The 14,305-nt window shown below is 38.7% G+C and overlaps 1 protein-coding gene across 12 annotated transcripts in view; it reads left to right on the top strand.

Annotated features, from left to right (window-relative positions):
• Positions 1 to 10,373, top strand: part of ARHGAP12 (Rho GTPase activating protein 12) — a 103,794-nt gene extending 93,421 nt beyond the window's left edge. For 11 of the 12 annotated variants that reach the window (XM_052805717.1, XM_052805808.1, XM_052805800.1 and 8 more), the window contains 6 exons: positions 777 to 896; positions 3,784 to 3,882; positions 6,003 to 6,080; positions 6,939 to 7,073; positions 7,358 to 7,460; positions 7,876 to 10,373. In XM_052805717.1, the coding sequence (XP_052661677.1) occupies positions 777 to 896; positions 3,784 to 3,882; positions 6,003 to 6,080; positions 6,939 to 7,073; positions 7,358 to 7,460; positions 7,876 to 8,050 (710 nt within the window). In that variant the 3' untranslated portion in view covers positions 8,051 to 10,373. The remainder of the gene's footprint in view (positions 1 to 776; positions 897 to 3,783; positions 3,883 to 6,002; positions 6,081 to 6,938; positions 7,074 to 7,357; positions 7,461 to 7,875) is intronic. The other variant, XM_052805735.1, reaches the window with a different exon arrangement.
• Positions 10,374 to 14,305: the final 3,932 nt, after the last annotated feature.

Below are 14,305 nucleotides of genomic sequence, written 5' to 3'. Positions count from 1 at the left end.
CCTGCTGTATGACACATGAAAAATAGGAGAAACTAGGCAGTGGTGAGATGGATTATTTTCAAGGTACTGTCAAATGCACAGAAGTAATTAGACATTTGTTTTCTCTGACGTTTATAAATGGTTTTGAATAAGAATTCTTTTGTCCTTTCACGTGTTCAAAACTGATTAGAATTGTTTTACTTGGTTTTTGTCTGGGGTACAGCATCTGTAAATATTTGCATTAACTTAAACTGCAATTTCACTAAGTTGCTAATGATGTTATATTGGCCCATTTAGAGAAACAAAACAGTTTTAATTACACCTTCAGAATTTTAGAGCTAAATTTCTGTTAGCCACAGAAATTTCTTCCCATGCACAGAAAGATATTAATCAGGAAGACTATTTCTTGTCTTTTACTTGCAGGCCTTATATGTAATTTGCAAGAAAGTATTTATTTCTTTCAAAATAGTTAATGAGAGGCAGGACCGGTTTTGAAACATAGGTATATTTTTTAAATTCCACATCAATTCCATATGTAAGCTACCATTTAGTTAGTTTCACAGGCAATACTTGGTTTTAGAAGATTTTTGCGACAGGGTTGTCTCTTAGTGGTTTGAAAAATGGATGTCATTTACAAGGAGTTCCAAAAAGGTAAGGAAAAATATGTGGATGCATTGCAAATTTGGATAGGTTTTTAATGTGCTTTGAGCTTAATTTTTTTTTTATGTTCGTTTATTAGCAGATAAATGCTGTGTTGGTTCTGTGGATATTCATGCCAAATGCATTTCTCTTTTCAGCAGTGAAAGCACCTAGCAATATAGATACCACAGATCAGAAAAAGACCAAAACGAAGCTCAAGAAGTTTCTTACACGGCGCCCTACATTACAAGCTGTCCGTGAAAAAGGATACATTAAGGGTAAATGAACCTTTTTAACAAAGGAAATAATTAGAAAAGCTGAATTTAGTAGTTCATGTGTACAGTAGGGTTAAAGTGGTCTAGTTTTAGAGTAAAAGATGTGTAATAGCTGGTTTAACAAAAGTCTTGGATGTATAGCGGAACTGGTAATTGATTGTCATTCTTCTGAGCACTGCTACTAGCCACTAAACTTCATGGAGGATGTCCTCTCATTCAGCTCATTACTGGCAAAACTGCAGTGAAAATTGAGGGTCCAGGAGCCCGTTTGGACTTGGGAGTGCTTCTGGGCTAGAGAGTCCGTTTGGTCTGCTGTTCTGAGCTGGAAACTTCAGATGACTGATAATCGTTTGTGCATACAAGGGAAAGAAAAGTCCTTTGGGTACAAAGCTGAATGCATGTGCTCATCTGTTTCACTAGGGTGTTTTAGTCTGAGTGGAACCAGACAATCATGTGCCATTTCATAAGAAATTAAGTATTTAGGCAAACCAGGATGAGGCTAATGGAATTTTAACTTAAACATCTTTTTTTCCTAACCTTTTTTGAATGTATACATTTTTTTAATTGTTTCACAAACAATGAGTCTTACAGATATTCTTGAATCAAACTTATGAAAGAATTGATTTCCATTTGTCACACTTGTAGAAGCTTAGAGAGAACAGTATTTGCACAGGTTTAAGTTAATGTGTTTGTGTAAATTATTGACTTGGTACTCACTGTAAAACTTCATTTATTTATTTATTTGTATGCTTTAGCAGGATTTGTAGGTGGTGCTCTACTAGGGTCAAAATAGCATATGGGTAGGCAAATATCAGACCAAATCCTACTGTGATTTGCCTAACTACATACTTTAACAGGTGTGCTTCTGTTGCATGTGGCATTTGATATATTTGTGTATCTGCAAATATAATTTAACTGTAAATTACAGAATTTTTGTTTGGGATAAGAAAGCATTATTCCCAGACTTTGACGTTTTGCTCTGCTTTACAGCTTAGTATTCATGTCATGGCTCAGTGACATAACTTCTGACATTAGCAACAGTGAATGCTAAGCCAAGTTTAATTTGTACACATGCGTGCTGATGATTGGATTTTTAATAAAGATGTTAAGGAATGAAGAGTTTGTTTTTATTTAAAAGCATGGTGTAAATTTTAAAAGTTGGATCTGTGCTGTACAGTTTTACATTTACTGTATGAATGAAAAATACCAAAGCCTTTATTTAAAAGCCCAGTGTACTTTTGTGGCTGCTACAGAACAAGCTTAGTAAACAGAAAACTTGGCAAACCCAGTGTAAGCAGAAAAAATAATGAAAAGTTCTAGAAAAAAAACCCACTTGAAACAGCATGCACTAAGCAGAGAAGTAACTGTGCTGAACTTTTGTTACATGGAAAAACAAAATTACAGAAGTTACTTTAAGATGAGAGGAAAAATATGATTCCTGTATATGTGGAAATTATTAAAGTTGGAGGCAATTGTAGCAAATCAGTTTGTTACATGCTAATATTTTCTTGTGCTACCTAATTTGCATTGCTTTACCTGCTACAGCTGCATGCTAGCTTGGCTTTCTTACTGTGTGAGCTTTTTCAATCCCTTGCTACTGATTCTGCTTGTACAGCTGGCTGCATGAGTAGCAGCAGCAGGACTGAGGTGTTTTGGGTCACCAGCATTATACGTATACGGCTAATAATACCATTACATGCCAGTTTTCATACTGTATAATTGGTTTGGTGTGCTGTTTGGATTTCCCAAAGCAGTGGTCAGATGCAAGTGTTGTTAATGAATCTACTTAAATTACTAAATACGAAAAATGGGCTAGGTGCTATGCATGATGCAAGTGCAAGAGTGGTTTCTCTCTGAAGTAAGATCTACTAGGTACTGCGAAGATGGCTGCCTACATACCTTATTTAACAGATTAAAAAAATACAAACAAACAAAAAACCCACCAAAAACTTCCTTCCCTTTAAGACTGTGAGCTTTGCTTCTCTATCTCAAGACCCTATTTCAACGTCATGCATCTGAACAGGGGAGGCCATCTATTATTTGGGCATCTTTGATGAAAACCATAGAAACGGGTCTGAGATTTTGGTGATAACATAATCTGAACAAGAGGAGTTAACGTTGCTGAAATACACTGAGACATTGCAAGAATCAGTTGTCTGCCCAAGCTGATTTTCATTTTTGCTCCAGTTTTTGGTAGAAAACATTCCCCCTAGATTGTGTAGTTTTGAAAACAACACTCAATTACCTTTGCCCATAAATATCTGTATTTAGATTCTAACCTTGCAGCCAGGTTGCCTATGCATAGTCATACTTGCACCCATTCAGAGCTCTGTGACGTAAACGTCTGTCATTTACAAATCCATGTCAGAACTTAAAGATGTTAGAAATTAAAGACTCTACATTAAAGTAAATTAATATGTAATGCTGGGTTAAACAGTAGGTGCAATGAAAGATGAAATTTTACAGGTTTTTTCCGCAAGCAATGCCAAAAGCTTTCACTATGGTTAATTATCTCTGTTCAGATTTTTAACAAAGATTACAGTAAATGTATTTTGAACTCAGAACAGGAATGGAGTGTAACAGGACATTTGAATCCATTAAATTTCTCATTACAGTAATGACTATATGACTCTCCCAAGTATCTCCTGGTGAATTAAAATTATTTCAGTAGCAAAAGTTCCTTAGTCAGAGACTCACATTTGTGTAACTGCTGACACTTTCTTGCTGGGAGCTGCCGAGAACTCTGTTCAAAACTTTCCTATTTTCACTCTAATACCGTGACAATTGTATCCAGTAGTCTTTGCCCTTTGTAGAGGTTTGTTTTAACCTGAACTAGTTCTGTCACTTGAGTCCTGTTCCACTGTAAATCAGTCTCTTTACTTGGTTCCAGATCAAGTGTTTGGTTCCAATCTCACCAGCTTGTGTCAAAGAGAAAACAGCACGGTGCCAAAGTTCGTGAAGCTGTGCATTGAGCATGTTGAGGAACATGGTATGGTTGAAGTTTTTTGTTTCCAAATCTCTCTTGCTCACCACGCTATCTAATTTTGAACGTTTTAATCCTTAAAATGCTGTAGATTTATTTGGGGAAAATAATCTGAAACTTGTATCTGTAGTTAGCAATGAGTTTTCAAGTGTGGGGAGGTGGGTGGGATCCAAAATGGGGAGAGGGGAGGAAATCTTATATCTGAGAAATTGATCTGCTACAGTATATTTCAAGCTGAGGAGAAGGCAGGACAGCTTCCTAGCAGCAAGGCTCTAAGGAAAGAGGGGTTACAAGAAGTAATAGAAGAGCTCAGCCCATCACGGTTTTTTTCAGATGAAAAGAGAGTGACTGTCAAAATGCAACCATTCGTTCTTTGAGGGTTTAAGCATGCTAACGATCATTTATATTAAAGCTTCCTTGAAACAAACTTCTAGGAAAAAGTTGTGTTCCTGCTCTGGATATGCGTTGACTGCCAGAAGACAAGTCTATGGTTTGATGCCCTTCTGCCAGCTACACCAATTGCTATGCAAAGTTTTATGCAGTTCTGGAGATTATCAGTGTCCACATATTGACTCAATTTTTGTTTGCTTTCATTGAAAATAAGTCTCTCTTACCTAATAACTGAGAAAATCATGTTTGAAAGCTACATGTGACATTCTGGGTTGTCTGATGTAAAGGACATCTTCACATTTTTGTTGAAAATATGTTGGTTGCAACTCCTGACTTAGCTGTAGTCTGTGCTGGTTTTCTTGCTTATTTCTTGCTGTTGTTGTTGCCCTGTCCTTGGAAAAGATGACTGAGAGGGGATTATGGAATCTCCATAATCATCATTCAAATATATACCAGTCTGTTAATCTGAGAACATTCTCTTGAGAATCAGGGTAAGTGTTACAGGGGAATACTACATGTGAATTTTAAGGCATCTTCCATGGGAACTTCATTTAGGATTTTGTTGCAGCCTGTAGTCCTCTTTCTCAATGCTGCTATTTTATGGCCTGGGAGGGGAAAAATAACTGCTTCTGTTGCCTTACTCCAGTTTGACAAACTGCCACCTTGCTTGTAACAGCAGGCTTTATTCTGTTTGTGATCTGCAGTTTGTGAGAAAGGGGTTATTTTGCTTTGTTCTTTTTTTTAAATTTCTTTTTTATTTTAAAGGCAGGACTGCAGTGAAGATAGTGGTGAAGTTTTCCTTTTTTAAATACCTGAGGGGAAGCTGACAGAAATGAATAGCTTTTTTTCCCCACTTCTCCAACTCTTCTTCCTACTGCCAATACACTTCAAATCAGTTCTTTCTGTAAAGGAATGACTAGTGGATTATGGGGAAAAGGGATATGTCAGATGGTGCTGGTAACTGTGCTGTGTTGCATCAGACAACATCTTGAGGAGCTACAGGGACTTGCAGGTATTCTGGCAACACTCACCCTCTCAGTGGCACTGACTCACATGCTGCATTCAAGTGGAATTTCAATTAAATTGTTGCTCTCCTAATCACTTCTGAGTAACTGCAGTAGCAACCACAGAGACACAGTTTTCTTTTCTGGTTGAGTGTGCAATACAGTAAAGGCAAGGGCTACCTGTTTTAGTTTTGTAGGCTGTTGGGTAGTGATGAGTGTGCATGCACATCATTCCTTCTCCATGCAAACCCGGTCACTTGACAACTTTGAGATGCTCTCTATGCATGACTTGACTTGGTTTTTCTTAACAATGCATTAAAAAATTGAACATCCACAAAATACTTGGTTCTTGCATGTTGAACTCCCATATACTCTCTGCTGGCCTACCAAGAGCATCTTAAACTAGACACCTAGTCTCATTGGGGAAACTTGGAGCTGTTGCTTCATTACAACTATTCTACTGTGTAGGAAGTTTTAGAGATTACTCTGAGCTTGATGCTACCAAACCTGTGTCAGCAAACTAAACCTCCTGTGATATGCCCTGCCCATCAAAAAAGCTAGTTTAACCTTTTTTTTTTTGGTGGTTGTTGTTGTTGAACCAAGTGTTCTTTGTTACAAGGTGGGTTTCTTTTGTTTTTAATTTTGCTGAGTATACCTATAAAGAAGCAGCCTAATGATTTCAGAATTCATACACATGTGAGGTATTAAAATGGATTTATGCTTTTGTTTTAGGATTAGATGTTGATGGCTTATACCGAGTTAGTGGCAATCTTGCAGTGATACAGAAGCTAAGATTTGCAGTCAATCATGGTAAGCTTCCTTTAACTATATTACAGTTGTGTATGTTTTCAGATTGTTGAAGTTCGTAGAAAGCTCAGGAAAAAATTTCTTAATGTATAACTGCAGTCTTCCATGAGAAATGATTGTCCTCTTTGAAGTAAAATTACGTCAAAATTGCAGAATTTAGTGTGTAATATGCATCATTGGAAAAACCTAGCATCCTGAAAGTTTGGTCTTATGTGGAGCATAGAGGCATTTCTAGAACATAATTCTAAAGAAGGGTGGTAATAGAACTGGGGTGGGGTGAATTATTTCAAACAAAATCACTTCATACCTTATGGAAAAACAGTAAGCATATTAAGCTTCCACCGCCATTAAAATTGTAAGTTAATGCTTTTTAGCGAGATGTGGCACTGTCTTTTAGTATGGGGGTGGTTAGCTCTTCTTTGCCATACTCTGTGTATAAAACCCTTTCATGTGGCTTTATCTTAGTGTTTCGTTCAGTGGGAATCAATAGGCAGCTTGCAAGTAGGAAGAGGACAGTAGCCCATCTACAAGCTGACCTCTCATTTCCTGATTGACAGGGTCTAACAGTAAATTCTGCGTTATGTCAGCAGCTCCTGTTCCCCTCTGGAAAATGCCCTTGGTATAGGGGAGCTGCATTTAGTGCAGTAGGCAGAGTTTGGCCATCTGTCTGTTGTGGTTGAGTTTTTGTATCCCCTTTTATATTGCTGCAGTTCTGTATCCCAGCACAGAATGGGCTGAAGTGGAGTAAGAGTATTCACTGATTTAAAAGCAATAAGTACAGAAGAGTAGTTATGTTTATTTTTTGAAAAAAAGCTTTGATAGTTAAATTAGTAACAGTAATTATTCATTTTTCTCTCTCAGATGAGAAACTAGACTTGAATGACAGTAAATGGGAAGATATACATGTCATCACAGGAGCTCTAAAGATGTTTTTCAGAGAATTGCCAGAGCCGCTGTTCACTTATAATCACTTCAATGACTTTGTCAATGCAATTAGTAAGTCTGGAAAACATGCGTGTGCTTTTTGTATAATTCTGCTCAATATGTACAATTCACTTAATTATTTTGGACAGTAAAAAGAATGTTTTGGTTATAAACATGTGTAAGGCTTACCTAAAATACTGCCTGTCAGTACTGCACGGTCTGGTCAGGAGGTGGCAGTATTTTATCTCATATTAGCACTGCAAAACGTTTGCTTTTATTCCCAGTCTGTTAAATTTTACACTAAAGTTTTAAACAAAAATACTAAATTTTTGCTTCTACACCTCATCCTTTTGCAGAACAAGAACCAAGGCAGCGTGTCCATGCTGTTAAAGATTTAATCAAACAGTTGCCAAAACCAAATCAGGACACTATGCAGGTACTCTTTAGACACCTGAAGAGGTAAGTAGCAGATAGAAGGAGAGGCTTTGTATTGCTGATCTTCCCTTAAAGCTAAATAATCCAATTAAAAGTACCAGGTGCCTGTTCCCACTGCATTTTCCTTGGCTATATTGGACTTGATTAAAACAGTGTATCTGTTTGTATTTATACAAGCTTGCAGAGCACAAAACAGACTTTAGACAGTATGTGTAATAGTTCTGATGTTTACTGCCAAGTCCTTTTGTTCGAGGGATTGTGAGAGGATCAGGAATAGCATTTCAAAACAAAACTTTTCTGTAGAGAGGGGAATCACAGCAGCTGTGTGTCCTAATAACAAGACTACTCGTTAAATAAATACTGTGAATAGTCATTTGCTTTGGACTGTGTCTTTTTCCTGTCATCCTAAGTCTCTTTTTCTTTATTTTTTCTCTTTCAGAGTTGTAGAAAATGGAGAAAAGAACCGAATGACCTATCAAAGCGTAGCAATAGTTTTTGGTCCAACCTTATTAAAACCAGAGAAAGAGACTGGTAACATAGCAGTCCACACAGTATACCAGAATCAGATTGTGGAATTAATTCTACTGGAATTAAATTCCATCTTTGGACGCTGACATTTTTCTGGGAGTAGAAACTGGAAGTGATGGGTTGGCAGCAGTACTCCATCAGAAGGAAAATCTCTCAGTGTACATGATGTATTATGTTTGTGGACCAAGCAGCAACTTGTTTTTTGCACTTTTGGGGAGGGGAGAAGCAGAAGAAATGTTTGACCACTTTAATGCGAATTAAAGTCAACACTCTGGATTTCTTTGAAAAGTTCAATGTAAAAAGTGAATTGAAAAGTTTATAGTTTGCCTTTTTTAAAGTAGCATTGGAAAAATGTAATATAGGTTCATACACTGGATTTCTTGGAGAGTAAAGCTATTAATCTCAAACTGGATAATCTGGAATTTAATCTTAAAATTCTTCCACTTGATAGGGAAAAGTCCTACCAACTGGTATGGAAAAATTCAGTGAAGTTACATCTTAAGCTTGTGTATTACAACCTACTCAGATCTGTATGACACTTTTCCAAGGGGTTTCTGCATGCAGTGACTGTCTTAAACTTGTGCTAACAGTTTGGTTTAGTTATTCAGATCTAATTCTTCACTTGGTATCTGCTGTCCTTTTTCTTTTTTTTTTTTTCTCCCCTTTTTCTTTTTTTCTTTCCATTTTTTTGCCCAGCAACCTTTCTGGAACTTCTTAGTTGCTTTATAGAACAGCACACTACTTCAAACACTGAACTTGTGAGAAGATCTAGCAACGGATATTTGTCTTGTGATATAATAGAAGTCATATTTAATAAACATGTTCATTTTTTCTGGGTATTTCCTGAGCTAAGTTTTGTGTTATACTGATTTAAAGCAGCTAAAATCCTAAGTAAATACCAACTGTAACACTGTATTGAGTTCTTGGTATAATGCTGTGGTAGTGGAAGTTTCTTGATGTAAATACAGGCTGTCCTTTTGATTCTTGTATATAATTCAGTTCCTGTATAGTTCAAGAATACTTTAGTCACACATTTCTAATCATGGGTAGATTAGCTACAGTAGCATAATGTTTCCAGTGGATGTCTGGGTTTCAGCAGGGAAACAGGTTATGGGGAGGGAGGGGGGGACCTAACTGTGTGCACTTTTAGATGTTAATTACATTTGCAGACAAATAACTGTAATGCAAATGGTACTGGAGAAATACTGAGTGTGCTTGCTAAATTGTTAATGCACTACAAGAGGAGCCTTTTAGGTTATTTAATATGTACAGGATACATTAGAAAAATGTATTAAGAATTCTAACATCTACAAATAGTGAAACTCATGTTTTGATAGATGTTTGATGGAATCCATGATGCTAAATTTAAGATTTTCTTTTTACATTAATGTAGAATAATTTGTAAAATTGGTTTTGAAAGATTTTGTTACAGGGAGCATGGTCTGCTGAAGATTTTTTTAAATGTATTTTTCTAGACTAACTGCTGTATCTGACATATTTGTTATGTCTAACCTGAATAAATAAACCCGTTAGTTCTTTTAGAGTTTGCCACTCCGGCTTCAGACAACGTGAACCCCCTTTAAATAGTAAGACTGATGTATCTTATCGCTTAGCATGGATACTACTTGTGGCAAAGAGTTGTCATGCTGGATTAAAAGACAGATGCTTACTTTACAACCTGATGATTTTAGCAACTTCCTAATCCTTTTCTTTAACAACTTAAATTCTACCATAAGATTCAGAGAGGGCAGAAGTAATTTATGGATATAAATTTATGGTCTTTAAAATGTATCCCAACTTACTTGGAACCTACTGTACAGAAAGATACATTGGGGAATTAATTGTATTTCGCCTTTGATCTGTTGTATACCTTTCACAATGCAGTTCTGGCTTACAGCAAAGGGGATGTGTGGTGAAGTACTGAGGTGTAATCAGATGAATGGTACGAGAGTTTCATAAGCATAGGGCTTGCACAAAGAGTCTTTGGAGATAAAAGAGAAGATGAGTTACTTTGTGGCTTTCTCACTGTCTTCTTGTGGTAATGGTGAAGTCTTGTGGTTTGTTGCAAAGCAACCTGGGTGAGAATTGCGAAAGCTCCGTCTCTGTGTTGTTGTCAGCCACCTGGTAGGTTGTCAAACCAGAGCAGTGCTGAGTGGCAGGTGTGCCCCAAGCTACTAGAAAATATCAACAAAGTTGAAATCTCTTGCTGTAGATTATTCAAATCCCAACTTCAGCTGTAAAATAAAAAAGAATTCCCACTGCTAAATGAGAGGGCCTCTCCAGAGGTCACCTTTTCTGTATGAGTGTTACGTTTTTTCAAAGAATACCTTTTTAAAGCAATTTGATAATGAGGATGTCACACTTTTCCTTGTATTTCCCCCAAATAAAGCATTTTGTTATTACAATATATAGTATGGTTTTGTGCAGTGAAGTTGTCATATGTTTTAATGTTCTCATTTTTAATTTGGGAAGGGGAGAGTATTCTTTCTAATTGAAAGAGGTGTAGCTAAACACTCAAAATATTCAGGAAGAGGAGGCCAGCCAGGCTGACAGTATGCTGCTTGTGACCAACTTGAAACTGTGTATGTCAGCACATTGGGTTTCTTCACTCCTTGAAATACCTTGTCTTGTTCCTGCAGTTAGCTTTCTTTTAAAAAATCAAAAACAGATTTTTGCACAACAGCAGGGGAAAGCTATTTGTATTAGATGAAACAAATTTATATATTCCTCAGTTTGGGCTTTAAATCAGCTTTGGTTCTGATTTAAAACCAGTTTAAAGACTGAGTGTAAGCTCTTGCAGCAATAACCACTCAAAGGTACTGGAGGTCCAATATTATGTATCGGTGCCAGTTGAAGTTTTGTTCCAGCACTAGAGCTGTGTTTAGCTCTATAGTTCTGCTACACAGCGTTAGTACCAAGCAACTCTCAGATGTGCTTGATCTATACCAGTTACAGGTTTCTTCAATTTAAAGCTGGGGAGAGAAGTGGACACAAAAAAAGACAAATATACACAGTCATTTCATGTAAACTAATTTTTTAAAATCAGAGTTGCATGTAAATAAAGCTTCCTGTGTGCAAGTGGATAGGTCATGCTTACTGCCAGGCCCAGACTTTCCTCCCCATCTTCACAGAAAGCCACGATGAATTCCCTTTGTACTGAACCCATTGTATCCTGGCAAGTGAATCCTCGACTCGCAGCGTGAGAGAGAAGGGAGTTTGTAGGTAATACAGTATCAGTTTATTCCTATGTGGAGCCCTGACTTCTTCCCCTTAAAGGGAACTGCTTTATTTAGGCCCAAAGTAATGATATTTTCAGAATCAATCGGTTAATTCATAAGCCATAACGTAAACCAAGCACAGTGGGGCATTCTGCTGGGCGAAGGGGGAGGTACAGCATGTCTAATGAGGCCTTCTGCAACTGCTGGGGAGAAGAGAGCTCCTCTGAAGAATCTTAATTAGCCTCCACAATTGCAAAGTTTTGTGGGCAAGCAGCTGGTAGGACTGGATCAGACCTTTACAAAAGTAGCCCTATGTGATTGTGGGATTTAAATGAACATTCCCCCCCCCAGCATTCTTGTAAACAGAGCACTTGTAAAACAAGATCACACTGTGTAACAAACCGACATGAAAGACAGAGGCAACTTGGCCTCTTGGTCCTTTTTATTGCCTTGAGAATTAAATGGTGGCTCTAATACTAGTTTCCTACAACTTCCTGAAATGGATTTGAGTTTAAGGTACTTAACTGCTACTTTCTTTCGAGAGAAGAAATTTGTGTTGCACTCAGCAAACTCAGAACTGCAAAGTGCAACAAGCAGGGATAGCATCAGGTTTATTTCTCATAGGACCTCATCTTGTAGCTTATTGCACTAAAATGTAGTTGGCTAGGGAAGGGGAGAGCAGATCCTTCGTGTGGGAATAAGTAAATGCAAAACACTGAAGGCAACAAGACAAAGCAGGTGTGATGGACAAGCGAGATAGCAAAGAAACAGTCACTTAGAAAATCTGCAGGAATCCAGGCCAGAGAGCTGGGAGAAAGCCAGGCTGCCAAGAGTGTGGATTGGTTTTGTTTTTTGTTTTTCTTTTCTATTTTTCTTCTTTTTCCACTTCATACAATGCAGATGAAGGCCTGGCTGTGTTTTGTAAGGGTAAGTTGCTCTGTAAACAGATGGAGTTCAAGTGAAATTGCAAAATGGCAGTGCCCACCTCTCTCTGGACTTTTCCAGAGTGGCTTCTATGCGTTGGCTCCCCAATGATGCGCTTGTGTCCAGGTTCACTTGACATAAACACCAGAGTGCTAATGGGAGTCAAGAACTATGTTCCTTTAACATAACTCTGAATTCACAATCAGTATCTGTGCGATACAAAAATAAACTTGTTCTCAGTTTGGCAGCAGCATTCTGGTGGCACCGAGTGCCCCATCCAAGACCCAGACCTTGTGGCGCCAGATCCTGAAGAGCAAGGGTAGCCCTCTCTGTTACAATCTTGACACACCAGAAGAAAGAAATGCATGAAGATGAAAAGTAGGATTATGCGGAAAAAAATAAAAGCCCAAGCTAAACTATCTTCACAACCAGTTTAGATTTGTATGTACGGTACAAATCTGCTCAGAATAGTTTCTTAATTCATAGTGTGAAAGAAACAGCTGTCCTCTAAAAAAATAAATACCATAATTAAAAGCTGTCACTTTTTACATCAGGCATTAGAAGATAAATGTTAAACATCGGTCAGCTTGTCTAGTTCATCATGTGCTGCAGCCAAATGGCTGGAATCAAACTGCTGGCAGGGTGTTACCCGGCCACCGAAGTGGCAGTGCTCTCTGCCTGTTCTTCACCAAGAGGGTGATGCTGAGCTGCTGGTGGCTTGTCGGCTTTCTGCATGTGAGTGTCCTGCCTAGCTACTTGTTTCAGTAAAAGGAGGTACCTAACCTAGAAACAGAACTGAAAACCACCTTTTTCCAAGAAACCTTTCCTATTGGCCTGGGCTGGGCAGTGCTTTGTCCACAGGCACTTCTGCTGCACAGTGCTGCCACCAAGTTCGCCGGCCTGTGGCAGGGATGCTCTCCCTGGGACTGAGCGAGCACATCTTCTGTGGGTGCTGGCCTTGGCAAGGCCCCTGCCAACACACACGCGTGACCCGCTCTACTTCACAGCTTTCTTCTGTGAAGAAAAATGGAGACATGGTTGTGCAAGAGATAGAGCCTCTCCTCTAGCACTCCCTTAAAGCATTTTGTACAATGAAGGACGCCAGTGTACTTTCCCACTATGAAATAGCTGTTTCTTAGCTGAAGTACTGTTCTCACTGATATACCAGTCCTGCTCTAAGTTTTGCCTTCGCAGTTTTAAAGATAAGACTTCTTTTCCTATTAATCTCTCCTTTTCCTTCATCCACCAACCTGCTATTCCTTCTGCACTGAAAGTCAATCCAACTTGGACCTTTTGCTTCCTTATTTGTACAACAGCCCTGAGCCTGGGGGCTGGAATGTGATGTGCTCTGCCCAGAGCGCTGCGGAGGCTGAGGCACAGGCCACTCAGCCATAGACACTTCATTAAAAAGCAGTCATCAGCGTTAATGCTAAATGGTAATGTAAATGAAAAAAAAAAAAGGGCAAAAAGAAAAGCACAGACTAGAAGAATAAAAAAACAGTCCTTTCCAGGTAATAGTTAAAGCAGGCTGCATGCTGCTCCCCTGTTTCCCAGAGTGCCCGTTCTTCTCCTGTATTGCAGGAATGTACATAAGCTAAGCAATTAGGTATTATATTTGGCGCAAGACTGAGGGAAAGCAATGTAATTCCATGCAACCATTGAATCACCAACCGTATCGCTTGTGCAGGCTGAGCTGTGAGCCAGCTGTCAAGAGGACTGCACAATCTTCAGGTTTGCGTTAAAACACTGTAGCTATAGGCCAGGATCATACTTGTCCCCTTCTTTTGCCTGAGCTTCCCAGCCTGCCCCATTCAAATGCATGAAAATACATAACTTTCTCTCCACCTTTCCTATTTGTGGAGTACAGCAGCTCTGTGCAGCCAGCCAAGTGCTCAGGGTGTCCATGGGTACAGTTTCTTCCCCTGTATATACACAATTTAGTTAAGAGGGGGAGAAGACCGTTTATTATAAACATTGAACAGTGGGCGACATCATTAGCTCTTAAAAATCATAACTAACTCCCCAGGTGGTTGTCCTAATGCATTCTGGGCTTTCTTTACATCCTTGAGATAAAAAGAAAGCCTGAGCATGTGAGGGCAGGGTGCAGTGCAATGGAACATTGAGTGCCACTGTTGCTGGCAAGGCAAACTCCATTTTGCCAGCATCCGTCTCAGATGGCAGAAGCGATGCCCGTGCTGT

Source organism: Harpia harpyja, chromosome 1, assembly GCF_026419915.1.
Source record: "Harpia harpyja isolate bHarHar1 chromosome 1, bHarHar1 primary haplotype, whole genome shotgun sequence".
NCBI lineage: Eukaryota > Metazoa > Chordata > Aves > Accipitriformes > Accipitridae > Harpia > Harpia harpyja.
Note: the sequence above shows the minus strand (reverse complement) of the source record. Positions and strands in the feature narration are given on the sequence as shown.